This window comes from Vombatus ursinus, unplaced genomic scaffold (genome assembly GCF_900497805.2).
Source record: "Vombatus ursinus unplaced genomic scaffold, bare-nosed wombat genome assembly UNPS02014863.1, whole genome shotgun sequence".
Lineage (NCBI taxonomy): Eukaryota > Metazoa > Chordata > Mammalia > Diprotodontia > Vombatidae > Vombatus > Vombatus ursinus.
The window spans coordinates 3159991-3178526 of NW_020954641.1; the positions used below are offsets into that span (position 1 = coordinate 3159991).

The 18536-nt window shown below is 40.5% G+C and overlaps 1 protein-coding gene across 1 annotated transcript in view; it reads right to left on the minus strand.

Annotated features, from left to right (window-relative positions):
* LOC114027765 (janus kinase and microtubule-interacting protein 2-like) overlaps positions 1-18536 on the minus strand; it is an 87378-nt gene that overhangs the window by 67839 nt on the left and 1003 nt on the right. The window contains exons 2-4 of the mRNA XM_027841896.1: positions 12164-12661; positions 3537-3746; positions 2216-2314 (exon numbers count right to left, since the gene is read on the minus strand). Coding sequence (XP_027697697.1) covers positions 2216-2314; positions 3537-3746; positions 12164-12661 — 807 coding nt within the window. The remainder of the gene's footprint in view (positions 1-2215; positions 2315-3536; positions 3747-12163; positions 12662-18536) is intronic.

Here is an 18536-nt window from a genome sequence, read left to right on the forward strand (position 1 = left end):
TGGGGACTTCAAGTTCAATAAGAATAAATTCTGACCTAGCAGCTGATTTGGCGGATACTATTCTTGACTGCATGAAAATAGGCACAGTATGCAGAAGGCAAGACGTGGGAGGAGCTCTCGCTGTACTCTGCCTGAGTATGAACACATTGGAAAACCCTTTTCAGGTGTTTATGCCACACATTAGGAAGGAAAAGCTGAAACATATCCAGAGGAAGGGGGCCAGGAAAGTGAGAGACCATGTTACATCAGAATCTATAGAAGAAATGGGAATGTTTTCATAGAGAAGACTTAGGGTGACCTGAGAGCTATTCCTAAGTATTTAAATGACTTTCAAATAGAAGAGAGATTAGATTTGTTCTTCTTGACCCCAGAGACTGGGCAGAACTAGGAAAAATAGTTTTAAGAGGCAGATTTAGGCTTGATATAAGGAGGAAGGGGGAATATTTCTTACAATTAAAGTTGTCCAAAAATGTATGGCTCACCTCTGGAGGATGGAATCTTCTTCACCAGAGGTCTTGAGGCAAAGGCAGGATGGGATTCATGTTCAGACAGAGATCGTACTAGATGGATTCTAAGGCTTCTTCCAATGTGATTCTGTAAGCTTACTTTCTACCGATTTATACTTTAGAGTGCCCCCAACTTATTAATATATCTTCCTCCCAAATGGCAAACATATAATTTGATTTGCAAATTTGACTGAGGTCACAGGGCACTGCAAGCAGGAATGTCAGATATTGGAAGGAATGCTTCAAAGATATGCACTCTGGTCATGCATATCACAACAATTCCCCATCTTAAAATATCAGAAGATAATAGATTTATAGTTAGGAGGGATCTTAGATGCCATGGAGTGCACTCCTTACTTTACAAATGAGTAAGCTGAGGCTGAAAGGGGGTGACGTTTTCCTGCGTCACTCAGCTAATGAGTTTCGGAGGCAATATTTAAACTTGGGTCTTCCTGACTTGAATTCTAATGTTCTGTCCTTTGTGTCATCTAGCTTCCTGAGATGGTTTAATAAGTCACTGGGACTGAAAAGTTCTTTACTTGGTGGTCAGACTTCTTGCCTTTCTTTATCTTTTTTTTTTCCAGGCAATCAGGCTTAAGTAACTTGCCCAGAGTCACACAGCTAGTAAGTGTCTGAAGTCAAATTTGAACTCACATCCTCCTGCCTCAGGGCCAGTACTCTATCCACTGAGCCACCTAGCTGTCACCAACTTCTAATCCTAGCTAAGCTGGTTCCCAGAACACAGGCAAATAACCTGTCAAACTGGAGACCTTTATAGCTTGATAGTAATAATAATAAGTTATCATTTGTTTTAAATAAATATGTAAACTTTAACATTTACAAACACTTCATGCATATTACCTCATTTGATCGTCACAACAAGCCTGTGAGGTGGATGTTATTATTCTCACCATTTTACCGATTAAGAAATGGAGGCTGAGAGGGGTTAATGGACTTGTCTGGAGTCACACAGCTAGTAATCATTTGGGGCAGGATATGACATCAGGTTGTCCTGACTCCAAATCCATCATTCGATTGACTGTCACCTCACTTCCTGGTAGGACTTCCCAGAACTTGTCTTCCACGGGCACAGACTTTGAGAGTCTAAGGTCCTATTCCTAACATGAGAAAGCACTGATGGCAAGCTATACTGGAGGATTTAAGGGAAAGGGAAGGAAATTAGGAATCTACCAGCAACTATATTAAATGGAAGAAGGGAATAAGCATTTATCTAGCTCTTACTATGTGCTAGGCACTGTGCTAACACCTTTACAAATATGATCTCGTTTAAACCTCACAACAACCCTGAAAGATAGATGCTATTATTATCCCCATTTTGTTGTTGTTGTTCAGTCATTTCAGGCAAGTATAACTCTTCATGGCCTCACTTGAGGTTTTCTTGGGTAAGATACTGGAGTGGTCTGCATTTCCTTTTCCAGCTCATTTTACAGATGAGGAAACTGAAACAAATAGGGTTAAGTGACTTGCCCAAAGTCCCACAGTTAGGAAGTATCTGAGGTTGGATTTGAATTCAGTGCTTCCTGACTCCAGTCTTGGTGTTCATTCCACCTAGCTGCCATGTTTAGCTAACTATTATGGACACTGACCCTTTACAGTGAGGTAAGTGATTATGGTTTGTTCTTTTACTATTCAAGCTAACCTGAAGCATCTGAGACCCCCAAGAGAAGCGAAACTGGCTTAATACACACCAACTCATTTCTTTCATCTCCAAGCAATGTATTTCTATCCTCTAACTTCCTTATGGTGGCATTCAACTCAGCTATTCTCTTCTGGTTTCTTCGTAAGTCCTGTAAACAAAACAAAATCCAAACACTTTTCATCAGTCCTCAGGAAAATAAAATCTTTGCTCATTTCTCTTCCCAGAATGGAAGAGTGATAACCATACCTTTTCTTAGTCAGGGAGGAAAAAGGAAAGATCTTTCCATTATCTCTTTCCACCATTCTCCCATCCAGTCAAGGCCAGATTTTGACATTTGGGAGAAGAAATTCCCTCTTATCTCTCTTAGGAAAGGGGAAACTCTTAGAACAATTTAAATATGAGGCATTCCTCTCAGTGGTGCAGATTACAACCTCTCTCCTGCTTGATAGTCAGTCTGTGGTTGTGACCTCCAAATTTCTTACCCTATGCCTAACTCACTGATGAAACTCCTTCAGCTTAACTAGACTGGTCCTCAGATGTCAGACATGCAGACTTCTAAGAACTTTTTCATCTTGGTTAAAATCTGCATGAACTTGGGCTCCATTGCTGTAACCTTGAGAACCCAAGGTCACTTTCATAGTACTGTGTGGTGTTAGAGTAGAACTCAAGTTGAGATATTAAAAATAACAATTTTTTTTAAAATTGGTTATTCAGTATATTGCAAGTATTAAATGATTTGTAAGATGAGCTGACAGGTCTCATATAAAAAATAAATCAAACATATATACTCATTTCCAGCACTGCAGTCCTAAAAGTAATTTCTTTACTAATGATAGACATTGAGGGAATTTAGTGGGTAGTTAAATTGGACTATAAGCTTTTAGGCAGCCATTCCAAAGGTTACAATCCACTAATGGCCCTTTTTGGAATCAACGATGGATGATAAATGTTCACCCCTATAGATTATGAGTGTTTTGACCAACTTCCATTCTGACTGCTCCCACAGGGGAAAATTACCAGTCTTGGCTGGAGGCAAAGTCTTTTGCCTCCAACTTCTAATTCTAACCACAGGTTGGAAGCCAGGCAGGTGTGCTGGGGCTAAAACCACAGGTATAGGAGATAGGAAGAGAGATTTGTGAGTCTCCTGGGGCACGCTAATGGGATGCTGACCAGACTGTTGCTTGGAGTTTAGAAACCCCCATTATCTGGATGGTAGTGGTTTTGGTAGGGAGAAGTAGGATTGATATTCTCTGAGGTGAACTGAGTGGGGCTGGGATGGGGATAAGAAAGAGCCTAACAGGCAAACTGTAAAGTCTGATAGAGCAAATAAAAAATGGCACCAGAGCTCATGTCCCCAGGACCAGACTTACAGGGCTGCCGCAGTGGTCAGAGCCGTCTCCTGCTCTTCCTGGAATTTCTCGTTTGGGGCTGCTCATGTTGCACTCAGCCTCCTTCACCAGAAAGAGCTGCTCATCCAAAGCCTCCTTTTGCAGCTGGAGCTTCTGGACATAGCCTGTCTGGGTCTCCAGTTCTTTTTCCAGGGAAAAGATAATCCTGTCCTTGGCCTTGATTTCATCCATCTGAATGAGAGGAGAAACAAGTCGAGGTCACAGAGTCACAAGATGACAGACCTGGAAGAGTTCTTGGGGATCCTCAGCTTTAAGGCACTGAGATAGGAGGGGATTTGCCCAAAGTCATACAGATAGTAAATAGTAGAGTCACAGAAAGTAAGAGACAGACTACGGACTTGGTCTCAAGTCCTGTGCTTCCAAATCCAGCTCTTTCCACCACATTATGCTTCCCTCCCATACAACAAAAACTGCAAGGACAGCAGTAATGAGAGATTAACCTGTTTTCCTTGATTACTAGTTCTTTTGCTACTGAATAATGTGGAGAATTTAATGAATAACATTCATATGAAAGGATTAGAGAACTTAACAATATAGAGAGAGGCCCTTAGATATCAATAAGCTGAAATGTTGAATTTTACAGATCAGTAAACTGGCCTGGGGAGAGGAACATACCCACTGCTTGCAAAAACCAATTAGGAGTTGGCCCAAGCTCATAGTGGAAGTGGCAAAGCTGGGACTTGAACCCAGGTCTCATGATCCTAAATTCAGAATTCTTTCCACTACACAAGTTATCTATATCATGGGACTGTGTATAGTGGGAAGGGTCTTTAAAGATTATTATTAACCCAACTCCTTCATTTCATATATGAGGAAAGGGAACAAACATTTATTAAGTACCTACTATGTACCAGGCACTGTGTTAAGTGCTTCACAGAGATTTGCTCATTTGATGAGGAAATGAAGGTCAGGGAGAAGTAAAGTGAGTTACTCAGGGACATATAAATATAATAAGTGGCAAAAGCAGGATTCAGACTCAGGTCTTTTGATTCTAATTATATGTTCTGTTTCAGGAAGGAAGGAATTGTACATTTTAATTAGGTGTAGGAGAAGGACTTAAAAACAGCAACAACGAGGTAGTTCATACAGACAACTGAATGTGTGTTCAAAGTACTGTTTGCTTGTATATATGTGTATTTTGGAGGGAAGGAAGCCACTTTCCACAGTAATAATACCATGACATAATGAGAGAACTGCAGCATAATGGAAAGGACCCTTGGATTTTGAATCATAAAACCTGGGTTGGAATTCCAGTCCTGCTAGTTGTTGGCCGTATGACCTTGGGTAAGTCTCTTAACCTGTTTGCCTCTCTGTTTTCTCTTCTATAATTCCTCCCCCCCTTTTTTAAAACTGTACCTGTGATTTCGCCGGTATGTTGTTTTGTTGTTATTCAGTCGTGTCCAACTCTTTGTGACCCCTTTTGGGGTTTTCTTGCCAAAGATACTGGAATGGTTTGCCATTTTCTTTTCTAGCTCATTTACAGATGAGGAAACTGAGGCAAACAAGGTTAAGTGACTTGTCCAGGGTTACACAGCTAGTAAATATCTGAACTCAGAAAGATGAGTCTTTCTGACTCCAAGCCTGGCACTCTATCCACCGCACCACCTCTGGTATATGGAATGACTAATGAAACACCTTGTGTCAAAAAACAGAACTGCATCTGATCTTTTTGTTTTTCAGTCATGTCTGATGTGTCTGACTCTGTGTGACTCCATTTGGGGTTTTCTTGGGAAAGATACGGGAGTGGTTTGCCATTTCTTTCTCTAGCTCATTTTACAGATGAGGAAACTGAGGCAAACAGGATTAAGTGATTTGCTCAGGATCATGTAGCTAGTACAGCTTATGGTCATAGAAAATTAACAGAGGTACTCAGAAGTTTGATGAGTGGGGATAGGGGAGGGGGGCAGAAAGAATGAGGGAATGTCATAGCCAGTATGTGTCAGAGGCTGGATTTGAACCTAGGTTTTCCTGACTAGAGGCAGATGGAAGCACAGTAGTTAGAGTGCTGGGCCAGGAGTCAGGAAAACCTGATTTCAAAATCTGGCCTCAGATACTTACTAGCTGTGCATGCCTAGGCAAATTACTTAACCTCAGTTTGCCTCAGTTTCCTCAACTATAAAATGGGGTGAATGAGATAATACTTGTAAAAAGCACTTAGCACAGTGTTGGGCACATATATAGATGCTCATTCCTTTCCCTACAGCTCTCACTTAAAACAGGGGATAATAATGCATGTACAATTGACCTCACATGGTTGTGAAGATCAAATGAAACAGAGATGTAAAGCCTTTTACAAACTCTACAAGGTTATGTCAATGTTAACAATTAGACTGTGAGCTCCCCATTAGGTGGTGAGCTCCTGGAGAGCCAGGACCCTCTTTTGCTTTTGTTTGTATTTTCAGTACTTAGCACAGAGCCTAGAACACAGTAAATGTTTACTAAATGCTTATTGACTGACAGTTATAATTGGCATTTTAATGATAATAAAATGTTCTAATGATGATGATGATGATTATATATCATTAATTACATATCATCATCATATATATCTATATCATTATCATTATATCATCATTATATAAAACAATTCTTTATTATGAATATAGCCATCCTAACCCTTTTGAAATTTGTCCCAGTCTATCTTACTTGGCACCTCCTCATTGGCAAGATCTTAGCTTTGCCCAGTATCTGATAATTGTGAATAGATGATGCGGTGTCATGGAAAGGGCACTGGTCTCATCATCAAAAATAAGGTTGAAAGCCTTATTTAACACTGATTGGTTATCAGGCAGCAGGGTAGTGTAGTGCATTGGACTTGGAGTCAGGAAGATTTGAGTTCAGATCTGCCTTTTTAGCTGTGGGACCCTGGGCAAGTCATCTAATTGCTGTTTGCCCCAGTTTCCTCAAACCATAAAATAGGACAATAATAGCACCCACTCCTAGGGTTGTTGTGAAATGAGATCATATTTGTAAAGAGCTGAGCACAGTGTCTGGCCCATAACAGATGCTTAATAAATATTTGTTTTCCTTCCTTCCCATGTGTTTGTGGTCAAATCATCTCAACTGTTTGAGCCTCATTTTCCTCGCTGGTCAAATAGAAACAGTAATAATTAATTTGAGTGTCAATACTGTATAATATAGTGTCAGCATTGTGGTTAGAGAGCCTGCCTCAAGAAAAACCTGGGTTCAAATTCAACTTCTAATGATTCTACACAAGCCAGGGCTTCTCAGTGTCCTTGGCCACTCTTAAATTAGAGGGCAGTGGTAGATCTCCATTGGTAGAGAGCATTTCTTCACTGGGAATTCCCTTCATTGACGAAATCGCAAATTCAGAAAAAAAAATTATTTATTTTCACAACATCCCAGGACCATTATAAGAAAAACACAATGTAAAGTTTAAAGCACTATAGAAATGTTGGCCATTGTCATTAGAACTAAGGAAGGTATAGATTGATTAGAGTCACATTCCTAAGCCGAGATGGCTTAATGTGACTCTGGGCCCCACAAAAATTCAAAGTCCTGAGAGGCTGGAGGGATCTTGATGTGAGGTCGTTTTTCCCTTTCCATGTCCCAGAAGAATCGAAGCTTAGCAACAAGCTTAGCCCTTACACCACAAAGTCTGAGTAGAGTTAGTGGTAATAAGGGAGGTGGGGCAGGTCCCAGATGACATGGTTCATTGATTGATATACTGCAGCATTTGAGGAGCACGGCTTTAGAGTAGGAAGGAAACCCCTAGAGGCCACAAAGACCAGTGGCCTCATTTTACAGAGAGGCTAACTGAGGTCTGGCTAATGTAAATGACTCACCCAAGGGCACACAGGTAGTAAGTGACCAAGGCAGGATTTGAACCCAAGTCTTCTAATCACCATTTTATAAATGAGGAAACTGAGGCAAAAAGAAGTTGAATGACTTGCCCAGGATCACACAGCTAGTAACCATCTGAGGCCAGATTTGAATTCATCATCCTGACTCCAAGGCTAGTGTTCTATCAACCGCATCACCTAGATTATGATAATGATGATGATTATAACAATAATAATCTTGTCCAACTCCCTAATCATACAAATGAGGACCATGAGACTCAGAGAGGTGATATGTCTAGGGTCATGGTGCTAGAACTGAAAGGGTCTTTAGCAATCATCTAATCCAGGAGTGGGGAACCTTTTCATTTTGTAGATGAGGAAAATGAGGCTTAGAGAATTCAGTGACTTGCTCGATGTCAAACAGATAGTGAGTGCCAAAGATAGTATTTGAACCCAGAACCTCTGCCTGCAGAGGCTGTGTTCTTTCCACTCTACCATGCAGTTAGGTTTTATGATTCTACACCAAACATTCTCCATACTCCACCTGAGTTTTAAAATTCTGTACAGCTTTAAAAATTGGTCCATTATTTCAACTGATCCTCACGTAGCCCTAGGTAGGGCAGATATTATGAACCCCATGTTCCAAACACCAAGATATGCTGGGGGTTCAGTGAGATGACTTCATGATCACAGAACTAATAAAGGGCAGAGCCAGGATTAAGACCCAGTTCTTCTGCCACCAAAATCAGTTCACTTGCCACTAAACTATTGTGCCTGACATATATTACTCGGGGGGAACGGACAACCAGCTCCCCAGGGTCTATCAGAGGTGCCAGGAAGGTCCCTGACTTCTCAAGTCCTTCCCCCTGCCCACTGGCTGGTGCTGGTAAATTCCATTCTGAAGGTTTCATTACCTTAGACTGACTGTTCTCTCTTTGTATTCAAATGCCAGAGAGAAAGAAGGGGGAGAGATAATACTTTAAGGTTTATCTGTCATTTACACAAATGTAAAAATTAAGGTTTATCTGTCATTTACACAAATGTAAAAATAATTTTAGGGATTGGATTAAATAACTTCTAAGATCTCTTCTAGCTCTAAATGTGAGATCTTATGTGAGAAAAGAGAAAAGAAGGCAGCACCCTGTATGTGGGTATGTGAATCACAGAATGGGGAGACTGGGGCAGACCGATACGAACTTTGACTTCTATAGGCCTGGCCTTGTCTATAAGGATCATGAAAGAAACCCTTCTGCTTTGATTTAAAAAAGAAAAAAAGTTCTGATAAGGGAATAATTTTCATCATAAAAGGAAGGTCCCATTGGTGCCCAATGGATGGAAGTCAGCAAAAAGAAATGCTTTAAATGGTAGATGAATGGCAGGATCCACTTGTGGATTTGACCTTGAAAAAGGTCTGAATAGCAAACCATTGAACATTGCTTCCTCTCTCCTTCTACTTACCTGACCCTTTCAGAGTTCATGGTCCTACATTCCTTTCTACCAGCCAATGTCATTACGAAGGCCAAGGACAGAGCAGGGCCCATGTTATCTACATGCTTTTGTGGCTTTGGGGTATTAGCAATTGTATTAAATAGAACCGTGAATGAAGAAGTTAGAAAAAAGAATCCTAGCTATCAAGTTAGAAGGGATCTCAGAGGTCATCTAGTTCAACTCCCTGTTTTTTTCTCAGATGAAGAAATTAGTACCCAGAGAGGAGAAAGGAATTGCCCAAGGTAACCTCAGTAATAAGTAGCAGAGCTAAGATTCAGACTAAGACTTCTAACTCCAAATCCAGAGCTTTTTCCACTAGACCAAAAAAAACCAAATTAAATAAAAACAATATTCAAAAATTGTGATTCATCTCAGAACACAGTAGGCTGGACATGTTTGGGTCAAAAAAAGCAGATTGACTCCATGGTAACTATACTTATTTCATGACTTCTTAGATTACAGTTTCAGTTGCCTGGGTGTTCCCTCAGACCAATTATAGATCCCAGCTCCTCCATGACTTAGGAGATTGCCTTTATGAGTGGTTGTGGCCAAAAAAAAACCTCTTTGGGGTCCCCACTTCTGGAAAGGGGCCTCTTTGCACTTAGCTGGGTTAGTATTCAGATGAAGGACTCATGGTCTGTCACTGAACCTATCCAGGCAAACACTCCAGCCTGGTAGAGCCTGCCATAGCTAGCTTTCCACTGTAATGACTTAGATATGCCAGGGTCACCTCTGTGCATTCCAGGTAAGGCATTCCAGGAGGATGTCAAGAAAGGAAACCTATAATAGCGACTTTTTAGATTTAAAATTTAAATCTGATACAGCACCTAGTTACTGTCTTGAGTGTAGGTCTTTGGAATTCCTCATTTAAAATCTATAAATGTCATCTAGGAAATAGGTTTTTTTTTTAGGCAAATGGGGTTAAGTGACTTGCCCAGGATCACACAGCTAGTAAGTGTCAAGTGTTTGGTCTGAGGCCAGATTTGAACTCAGGTCCTCCTGACTTCAGGGCCGGTGCTTTATCCACTGTGTCACCTAGCTGCCCCAGAAATAGGTTTCCCAAAGAAATCAACAAGTTGGGAAGACCATAAAGTACATTCTAATGACTGAAGGCAATTTTGATTTTACTTTAATTTGAGGCTTCACATGCTAAACACTCTGGTACAGGGTGCTTAAAAAGCTTCTTTTCAAGGTCACCATGGGTGCTATGGCTTTTGCTTACGCTGGCTCTATTGTCAAATAAGGGTAAGGGACCCATATGTCTCTTTCTTGGTGAATCATATTAGCAGGAAGGAGCATCTCTTTAGGAGTACAGCTAAGCCTAGAAAATACACTACCAGATGGTTGGCTGTTAAAGATTCTTCTGCTTTCAATACAGCCTTCATCTTGGAAACTTTCTTTGGGGAGGGCAGTTTCTATTTTTAAATGATTTGAGCTCATGTATTTTTGGCTGCTTTTAAGTGTGAGTCCTTAGACAGCTGACCAGGAAAATCTACTTAAGACATTCTCAGTGGCATTTTGAAAGTCACAGGAATGACCCTTAAAAATAATCCAACTCTAATGACTCACAAAGACAAAATGATTTGGGAAGAGATAGCTATTTAATAATAGCATTTCCAAAGTGCTTTAAGGTAAGTAAAACACTTCACATTTTTGCAGCAGTCTTGTGAGTTAGGTTAAAAAAAAAAGTATTAGTATCCTGTAATTAGTACTAAAAAATGTGTATTGAACCCATTTTGCAGATGAAGAAACTGAGGCTCAGAGAAAAAGAGTGACCTGTCTGGGGTCATATAGTAAGTGGCAAGGCTAGGATTCAAGCCCATCTTTCCTGAATCAAAGTTCAGTGCTCTTGGCTATCTCTATTTAGACAACTACTTATAGACATCTGGGCCAAAAGGAATCAGTTTATAAATACTTATAGAAACATGCTTGGTGAGAAGTATCATGGTACAGTGGGAATAAAGCTAGATAGTCAGGGGACCCTGTGTTGGAGTTTTAGCTCAGCCATTTACTAGGTGAGTAACTCTGAGCAACTTAAGTTCATTTCTCTAGACCTCAATTTCCTTATCTGCAAAATGGGGATAACTGCTGCACTAGATATCTCACAGAGAAGAGGAAAGCAAATCATAAACCTTAAAGGTTTTATAATAATGTGTTCATAGGGTCATGAATTTCTAGGATTGTAGGGATCATAGATCTAGAAAGAGATCATCTAATCCACCTCCTTCATTTTACAGATGAGGTAATTGAGGTCTGTGGAGGTTAAGTGACTTGCCCAAGGCCACAGAAGTAATCATTTTCTTTCTTTTTTTTTCTTTTCTTTTTTTTTTTTTTGAGGCAATTGGGGTGAAGTGACTTGCCTAGGGTCACACAGCTAGTGTCAAGTGTCTGAGGTCAGATTTGAACTCAGGTCCTCCTGACTCCAGGGCTGGTGCTCTATCCACTGTGTCACCTAGCTGCCCCAAAAGTAATAATTTTCAAAGGCAAGATAGGAACTGAAATCTTCTGACTGAAGAGCTAATTCTTCTGCTGCTGTACTATCTACCTTATTTTGATTAAGTTGGAAACTGAAACCCAGAACGACCAATATGTTGACCAAGGTCACATATTAAATGAATAGGCAGCTAGGTGTTGCATTGGCTAAAGCACCAGGCCTGGAGTCAGGAAGAATTATCTTCATGAGTTCAAATCCAGCCTCAGACACTTGCTAGCTGTGTGACCCTGGGCAAGTCACTTAACCCTGTTTGCCTCAGTTCCTTATCTGTAAAATGAGTTGGAGAAAGAAATGGCAAACCACTCTAGTATCCTTGCTTAAAAAATGGAGTCACAAAGAGTTGGTTGGATAACAAGATTTGAACTCAGGTCTTCATGCCTCTCAGTCTGATGTAATTTTATTTTTTTTCTTTCATTATGGCTACAATTTCTATCTAGGATAACTGTAAGCCTTTAAATCCTTGGGTATTTTTATCCTTTGTAAACCTTTAAGCATCATAGAAATGTGAGCTCTTAGTATAATTAAGCATTGATAGAGCACAGTTTCCAGGACAGAAAGGTGAAATCAAAGGACTTTAATTCCACAGACCCAATTCTGGTGTGTGTGTGTGTGTGTGTGTGTGTGTGTGTGTGTGTGGTATATTTCATGTAATTCCCTTGTGTTTTCAGGGAAGGTTGTCAGTTCACTAGGCAAGAGGAACAGTGATAGGGAGACACATTTCCCAATGACCATGACATTGTGGTAATACAGCAATCCCAGGAACAATGGGATTTCATCAGCCCCTGCCAAGTGGTTCTACTAACCAGCCTCCGGATGTCGCGCTCACATTCCCATTTGATCTTGGAGATGGCTTCCTGGTGGGACTGGTGCTCGCTCCGCAGGTCCCCTGCCTTGATTTTGTCAGCCTGGATCATATTGTTCAGTGCCTCATCCACTTGCTTTTTGGCTGACTTGAGGTCAGTGATCTCCTGTAGAAGCTTGAGGCGTTCTGAGTCAAAGAGTTTCCGGGCCTCCTCACGGGCCTCAATGGTCAACGCTGTCCTTACTTTGTCACTGCTGCCATCCCGGAGGGCAAACAGGGCTGACTTGAGCCTCTGGATCTCGCCATCACGCACTTTGACCGTCCGTGCCATTTCCTGCTCATGCTGCTTGATCAGGTTCTCCCGGACGGCCTGCAGTTCCTTCATTTTTTCCTCATGGAGTTTGGCCTTGAGCTCTGTGACCAGGACTGTATGTTTGCGCTGCTCCAGTTCACGTATCCGTTTGGTTTCTTGGGTTTTCTCTCTTTCGAGCTTTGCCACCTAGAGCACAAAAAGAAAAAAAAATAAGAGAAGAACATTCACAGAGCACTTTAAGGTGTGCAAGGTTCTTTATATAATTTATCTTATTTGATCCTCAAAGCAACCCATGAGATTGGCTCTATTATGATCCTCATTTTACACAGAAGGAAATTGATGCTGTCAGTGTCTCAAGTTGGATTTGAATCCATCTTCTTTACCCACTGACTTCTTCCTTTCCCCTTTCTCCTGGCCTCAGACCACTAAGAATTCATTTAGGAGGGTTAGGAGGTTAGAAATCCTTCCCTCCTTGACTTTCCCTTCCCTCGCCTTCCTCCTCAGTCCCAGGTCACCTAGAACTTATGAGGGCTACTTGATGGCTCATAAGTCTTGGATGAGATAGGAATCACCCATTCCTTCTACAGAGACGGAAGTCCATTCGGCTTTACCAACTGCCCTGCCACTTGTTCTTCAGGCAGTGGGTCTTACCATGTGCTCTGCATCTATGCCTTGTCATCTGACTTACTGATGTGACCTGAGGACTCCCATAAATTGCCACTGAACTCTTAGGATGTCCAGGCTTTTGTATACTTCATACAGTTGGACTTTCTCTGTATATTGACTCTCCCAGTTACAGTGTGAATACCTTGACAGCAAGGACTGTCATGCTTTTTCTATTTGCATCCCCAGTGCTTAGTACAATTCTTGGCACAAACTAAACCCTTAATAAATGCTCTTCCTTCCTTCCTTCAAGTTTCCCTCCCTCTCTCCCTCTGTTTTCTCTCTCTCTCTCTTTCTCTTTCTCTCTCTCTCCCTCCCTTCCTTCTTTCTTTCCTCCCTCCCTCCCTCTCTCCCTTCCTTCTTTCCTTCCTTCCTTCCTTCCTTCCTTCCTTCCTTCCTTCCTTCCTTCCTTCCTTCCTTCCTTCCTTCCTTCCTTCCTTCCTCTGTTCTCTATCTCTTTCTTTCTCACTTTTTCTTTCATTCTCTCTCTTTCTTTTCTTTCCTTCCTTCCTTTCATTCATGCAAAGCTAGCCTGCTTTCCACTTCACTACATTTTGCAATAAATACTAACAACAACATATAATGCTTTTTCAAGAACTGTGTTAGGGACAAAAGGAAGAGTAATTTAACCACAGCCTGGGGTAGAAGGGACAACTACATGGAATGACTAGAGAGAGCAGAATTATTCAACTGTTATTTTGCTACTGCTATTTTTTTAAACCAAAAAGAATGTTCTCTGGGTTGAGAAGAATAGAAAAAAATAATTAACAGGGAGCTGAAAGCCCAAATAATTGGAAAGGATTCGAAGGCAGTGCTTATCTGTTCTCAATGAGTCCACGTCACCATCCCCAAACAAACTATACCCCAAGGTGCCAGAAGAACTTGTGGATGTGATATTCTGAGCCTCTATCATTTATCTTTGAAAGCTCTTCAGGAACAAATGGTATCACAAGACTGAAGGTGATCATTTGCCTCAATTTTCATTGAAGGTCAGTGAGCTTGACTCCCATTCCTGGCAAAATGGTAGAACACACTAGGGAAAGGATGATTTGTGAATATTTTAAAAAGGAAATACCCAGTAAAATCCAACAGGGATTCATCAAGAACAGGCCATGCCAGACTAAATTAATTTCCTTTCCCACAAGGCATGGTAGATGAGTGGAATGCCATATATGTCCTATGCCTGGCTTCCAGCAAGATGTTTGCCACAGATGTTCTTGCTGTGGTGATTGGCAAGATGAAGAGATGTGAGATAGGTGAGAGTAAAGAGAGATGGGTTTCGAACTTATTGAATGACTGGACCCAAATATTAGTATTTATGAATCACTGTGAACCTAAAGGCATGATCCTCTATTATCCAGGTTATCAGGGGGAATGAAGAGTTACTCGAAAGAATGGATGAAGGGCTTTAAAAGGAAAACAAAAGAAAAACAAGATGGAGAAGCAGAAGGGAATTTTAACCTGAGTTAGGAAGTAGGAGGGTGGAAGAATGCAATACAGAGAATGAATGGAACAAGGATCACTGAATTGTAACACTGTTATCAATGGCATGAATAAAGGTATAACTTCATGCTTCTTAATTTCATAGAATACATTGGGGCTGGAAGACATCTCCAACACAGTGGATCATCATTAGAAACCAAAAAGATCTACACAAGCTAGGACAATGAATTAAATCTACTAAGATAAAATATAAAACAGATGATGGCTTTGGGTTCAAACAAATCAAGTGCAGAAGTATAAGATATGCACAGCATAGACAAACAGTATTTCATGTGGAAAACATCTGGATGTTTTTGGTCAGTATTATCAGTGTGCCACAGCAGCCTCTAAAGCTAATGAAATCTTGGGCAATGCTCATAGAAATTCAATGTTGACAATGATGGAGGTGATAATTTCACTCTACCCTGGATGGCATATGGAATATTATATTCAATTCTGGGTACCACAAGTTAGGAAAAGCATCAAAAAGCTGAGGCATGTCCAGGGTGGTGAGATGCTTGGAGGTCACATTAAACAAGAATTGATATAAAGAATTAGGGATATTTAACTTGTAGAAGACTAGGAAAGCACAAAAAAGACTAGGAAAGCATGATAGAAGTTTTTAAGTATTTGAGGCAGTATTGTGGCAATTTCTTATAGTTTCTAGGATATTTTTTACTATTCAGTTAATTTATTCTCTTTTTCTCTGCAGTCTAAGAGAGAAATATGGAGCCCAAACTAATTTCTTGGCTTAATTTGTGTTCTCCTTAGCAAGACCTAGGCCTTTGAAATCATAACTCTAGTTATTTACAATAAAACTACTTTATTGCATAGATCCTCTCAATTTCTCTTGCCCTTGGAAGGGTTGCTGCCAGACTGGTGAGTACTGTATACAAGTAATCTACTGGAATTCTTATTTATCCAGACACCCAATGTAGGAAAAACCAGAAGAGGAGGAAGTGGAAAGGAAGAAGGCAAATCTGCTCATTCAAAATTGCTGCCCCCACACTCATGTTCTTTGCAAAGGGGAGCTAATCTCATCGAATTTGTTTAGAAACTGATGTCGATAGAACACCTGCCCTGAAGTTAGGAGGACCTGAGTTCAAATCCCTCCTCTTACCAAACACTTGACACTTACTACCTGTGTGACCCTAGGCAAGTCACTTAACTCCAATTGCTTAAAAAAAAGAAAGAAAGAAAGAAACTGATGCTGAAACAGATTAGACATTTAGCCTTTTTCAAACTTAAGCTCAATCTGTTTTTATAGTTTAGAATTTGTGAACTGGAAAGAATGTGTGCTTCTGATACTCTGCTTTTTTTTTTTCAAATTCAATCTATTGCTTAGGTTTTGAATGAGTTTGAATGTAATGGCTACAAATTTTGAGAGAGAATATTAGCTAGACGTTGGCTTCATCCTTTCTCCCTCTCTTTCCCAAAGTTAAATCTGTACCCCTCAACCTGACCAATGAAGTTATCATAGAATGATAGTGATGGAAGTCACCTCAGAACACTCCACCTTGCATCTGCTGCCCTGTGTGGTTTCCACTCCACAGAACAAGATTCCTCCCTCCTCCAGAATAAGCTCAACACTTCTAAACTTACTGCTTAGTCTCTTCTCCCCTATGAGAGGAGGGCTGGAGGGAGGAGTACCAAACTCCTCCCAATACCTTTCTTTATAGAGGGCAGAAACTGGACTCTCCGCTCACTCCACTTTGCATTTGCTGCCCCTTTCTGGTTTTGATAAGGTATCTCCTGGTGTCCCACCCTTCTCCTCTGCTTTCTTGCCTCCTTTTGTGTGTTGGATCCCCCTTCAGATTGTAAGTTCCTTGAGGCAGAGGCTTGTCTTTCTTGTTCTAAATTGTATCCCCAGCACTTAGTACAGAGCCTGGCAAATAGCAGGCACTTAATAAATGTTTATTGGATTGGATTGAGAACACAGAATGCTAGGGCTGAAAGGACTTTAGAACTTAGAGCATGGAGCTGAAAGGTATTGTAGAACATGGAACTTAGAGCTAGAAGGGACCTTAAAGCTCTTCTAACCTCATCTGTTTCCAATTTCCTTCCAGACACTAGCTGTGTGACCCTGGGCAAGCGACTGAACTTCTCTTAGCCTTCTTTCCATATTTATAAAATGAGTTAATTATAGCACCTGTCTCACAAGGTTATTTCAAGACTCAAATGAGAAAATGATTATAAAGTCATTTTGCAAACCTTAAAGCACTATATAAATGGCAGTAGTAGTAGTAGTAACTTGTTATTATTGCTTGTTCATGGGCATTGCAGATTTATGAAAGGAAGTAAAGAGGTTGGGATCACAGCTTTATTTACTACTCAGGTTGGAAAAAAATTTCTTTAAAGTAAAATTATACAGTTCATTCAACTGACATTTATTGAGCCCCTACTAAGTACAGCGCACTGTGCAAAAGGTAGGGGTGGGAGGTTGGAAGAGATATATGAAGTTTAGCTAAGATATGGTCTCCATTCTCACAGAATGATATTTTGCAATGAATGCATGGGTTTTCCACCCTTTTTGTGTGGATATGTAAATCTGTGATTTTACTGGTAAATGGATATCTTGTTAGGGAAACTTCCTTGCCTATGACATTCTTTGAGATTTTCCTGGTGCATTGAGAGATTTAGTGACAAATTTAGGGTCACAAAGCTCACTTGTATCAGAGGTAGAGTTTTTCTGACTTTAAGCTTGGCTTATTGTCCACAAAGGGATACCCTTTATGCCATACTTTCTCTGTGGTAAGCACATTTGAGAAGAGAAAATGAAGTGCTATGTGAGATCACAGGGAAAAGATTCTTATTGATCTGGGGGCAGGGATAGACAGAGGGGGTGGGAAATCAGGATAAATTTCAGCATTCCTGTCAGGGTGGGTTTCAGAGATGAGGGCTTCTTTAGGAAGGGCAAGGATTAAGAAAAAAACATGAAGCTGGATATATGGATGTCTGCTGGAGTACTCATCTAGTTCAAGATGGATTTTCAACTCAATTTTTCCAGTCTCTCTTGGGGCAGGCTTGCTAAAAACCCTGTGGAAACAGTTGTCTCACACTTCAGGGAGAGGGGAAGGCTGAGCGTAGTCCCGTACAGCACACTGTTGTGGAGTTAGAAGAGTAGAGTTAGAAACAGGCTTTGAATTCCAGAGCTGCCAAGTATTCTTTCTGTGACTGTGGGCAAGCCATTTGAGCTGTCGAGGCATCAATTTCCTTGGCTGTAAAAGGATAGAATTCAACTACATGATCTTTAAAGTCTTTTCTATCTCTAGACCCTGCTCCCTCTTTCAGGGACAAGATAAAACTATTGGAATATTAATCCTGGTGTTCAGAGCAGGACAGAGCTTAGTGGTCATCCACTCCAATTTCCATAATTTTTCAGATGGGAAAATGGAGGTCCAGAGAAAGTCACATAATTAGTGGCAGAGTTCATAGTATCATAAAATCTCCACAATAGAAAGGGTCTAGGAGGGCATTTAGACCAATCTTATCACAAACCTCAATTCTGAGTCCCAACTTCCCCGTTCTTTCTACTATGCAATAATAGAAATACTATTTTATTTTTAAAATGTAAACAGGTTTAGTTACATGGTTATCTTGGGTTTAGTTGCCTCTTTTGTTTATTTTTTTATTTCTTGAAGTTTTTTTAACAATAAAAAAGTTACTTCCTTCCTCCCTCCATCCTCCTTTCTTCCTTCCTTCCTCCCTCCCTCTCTCTCTTTCCTTCCTTCTTTCTTTCTTTCTTTTTCTTTCTTTCTTCCTTCCTTTCTTCCTTCCTTTCTTTCTTTTCTTCCTTCCTTCTTTCTTTCTTTCCTTCTTTCTTTCTTTCTTTCTTTCTTTCTCTCTTCACAGATTCCTCTTAATATAGCAAACAGATCAGTAAATTTAGAGTGTGTGTACCTGGGTTTCAATTCCT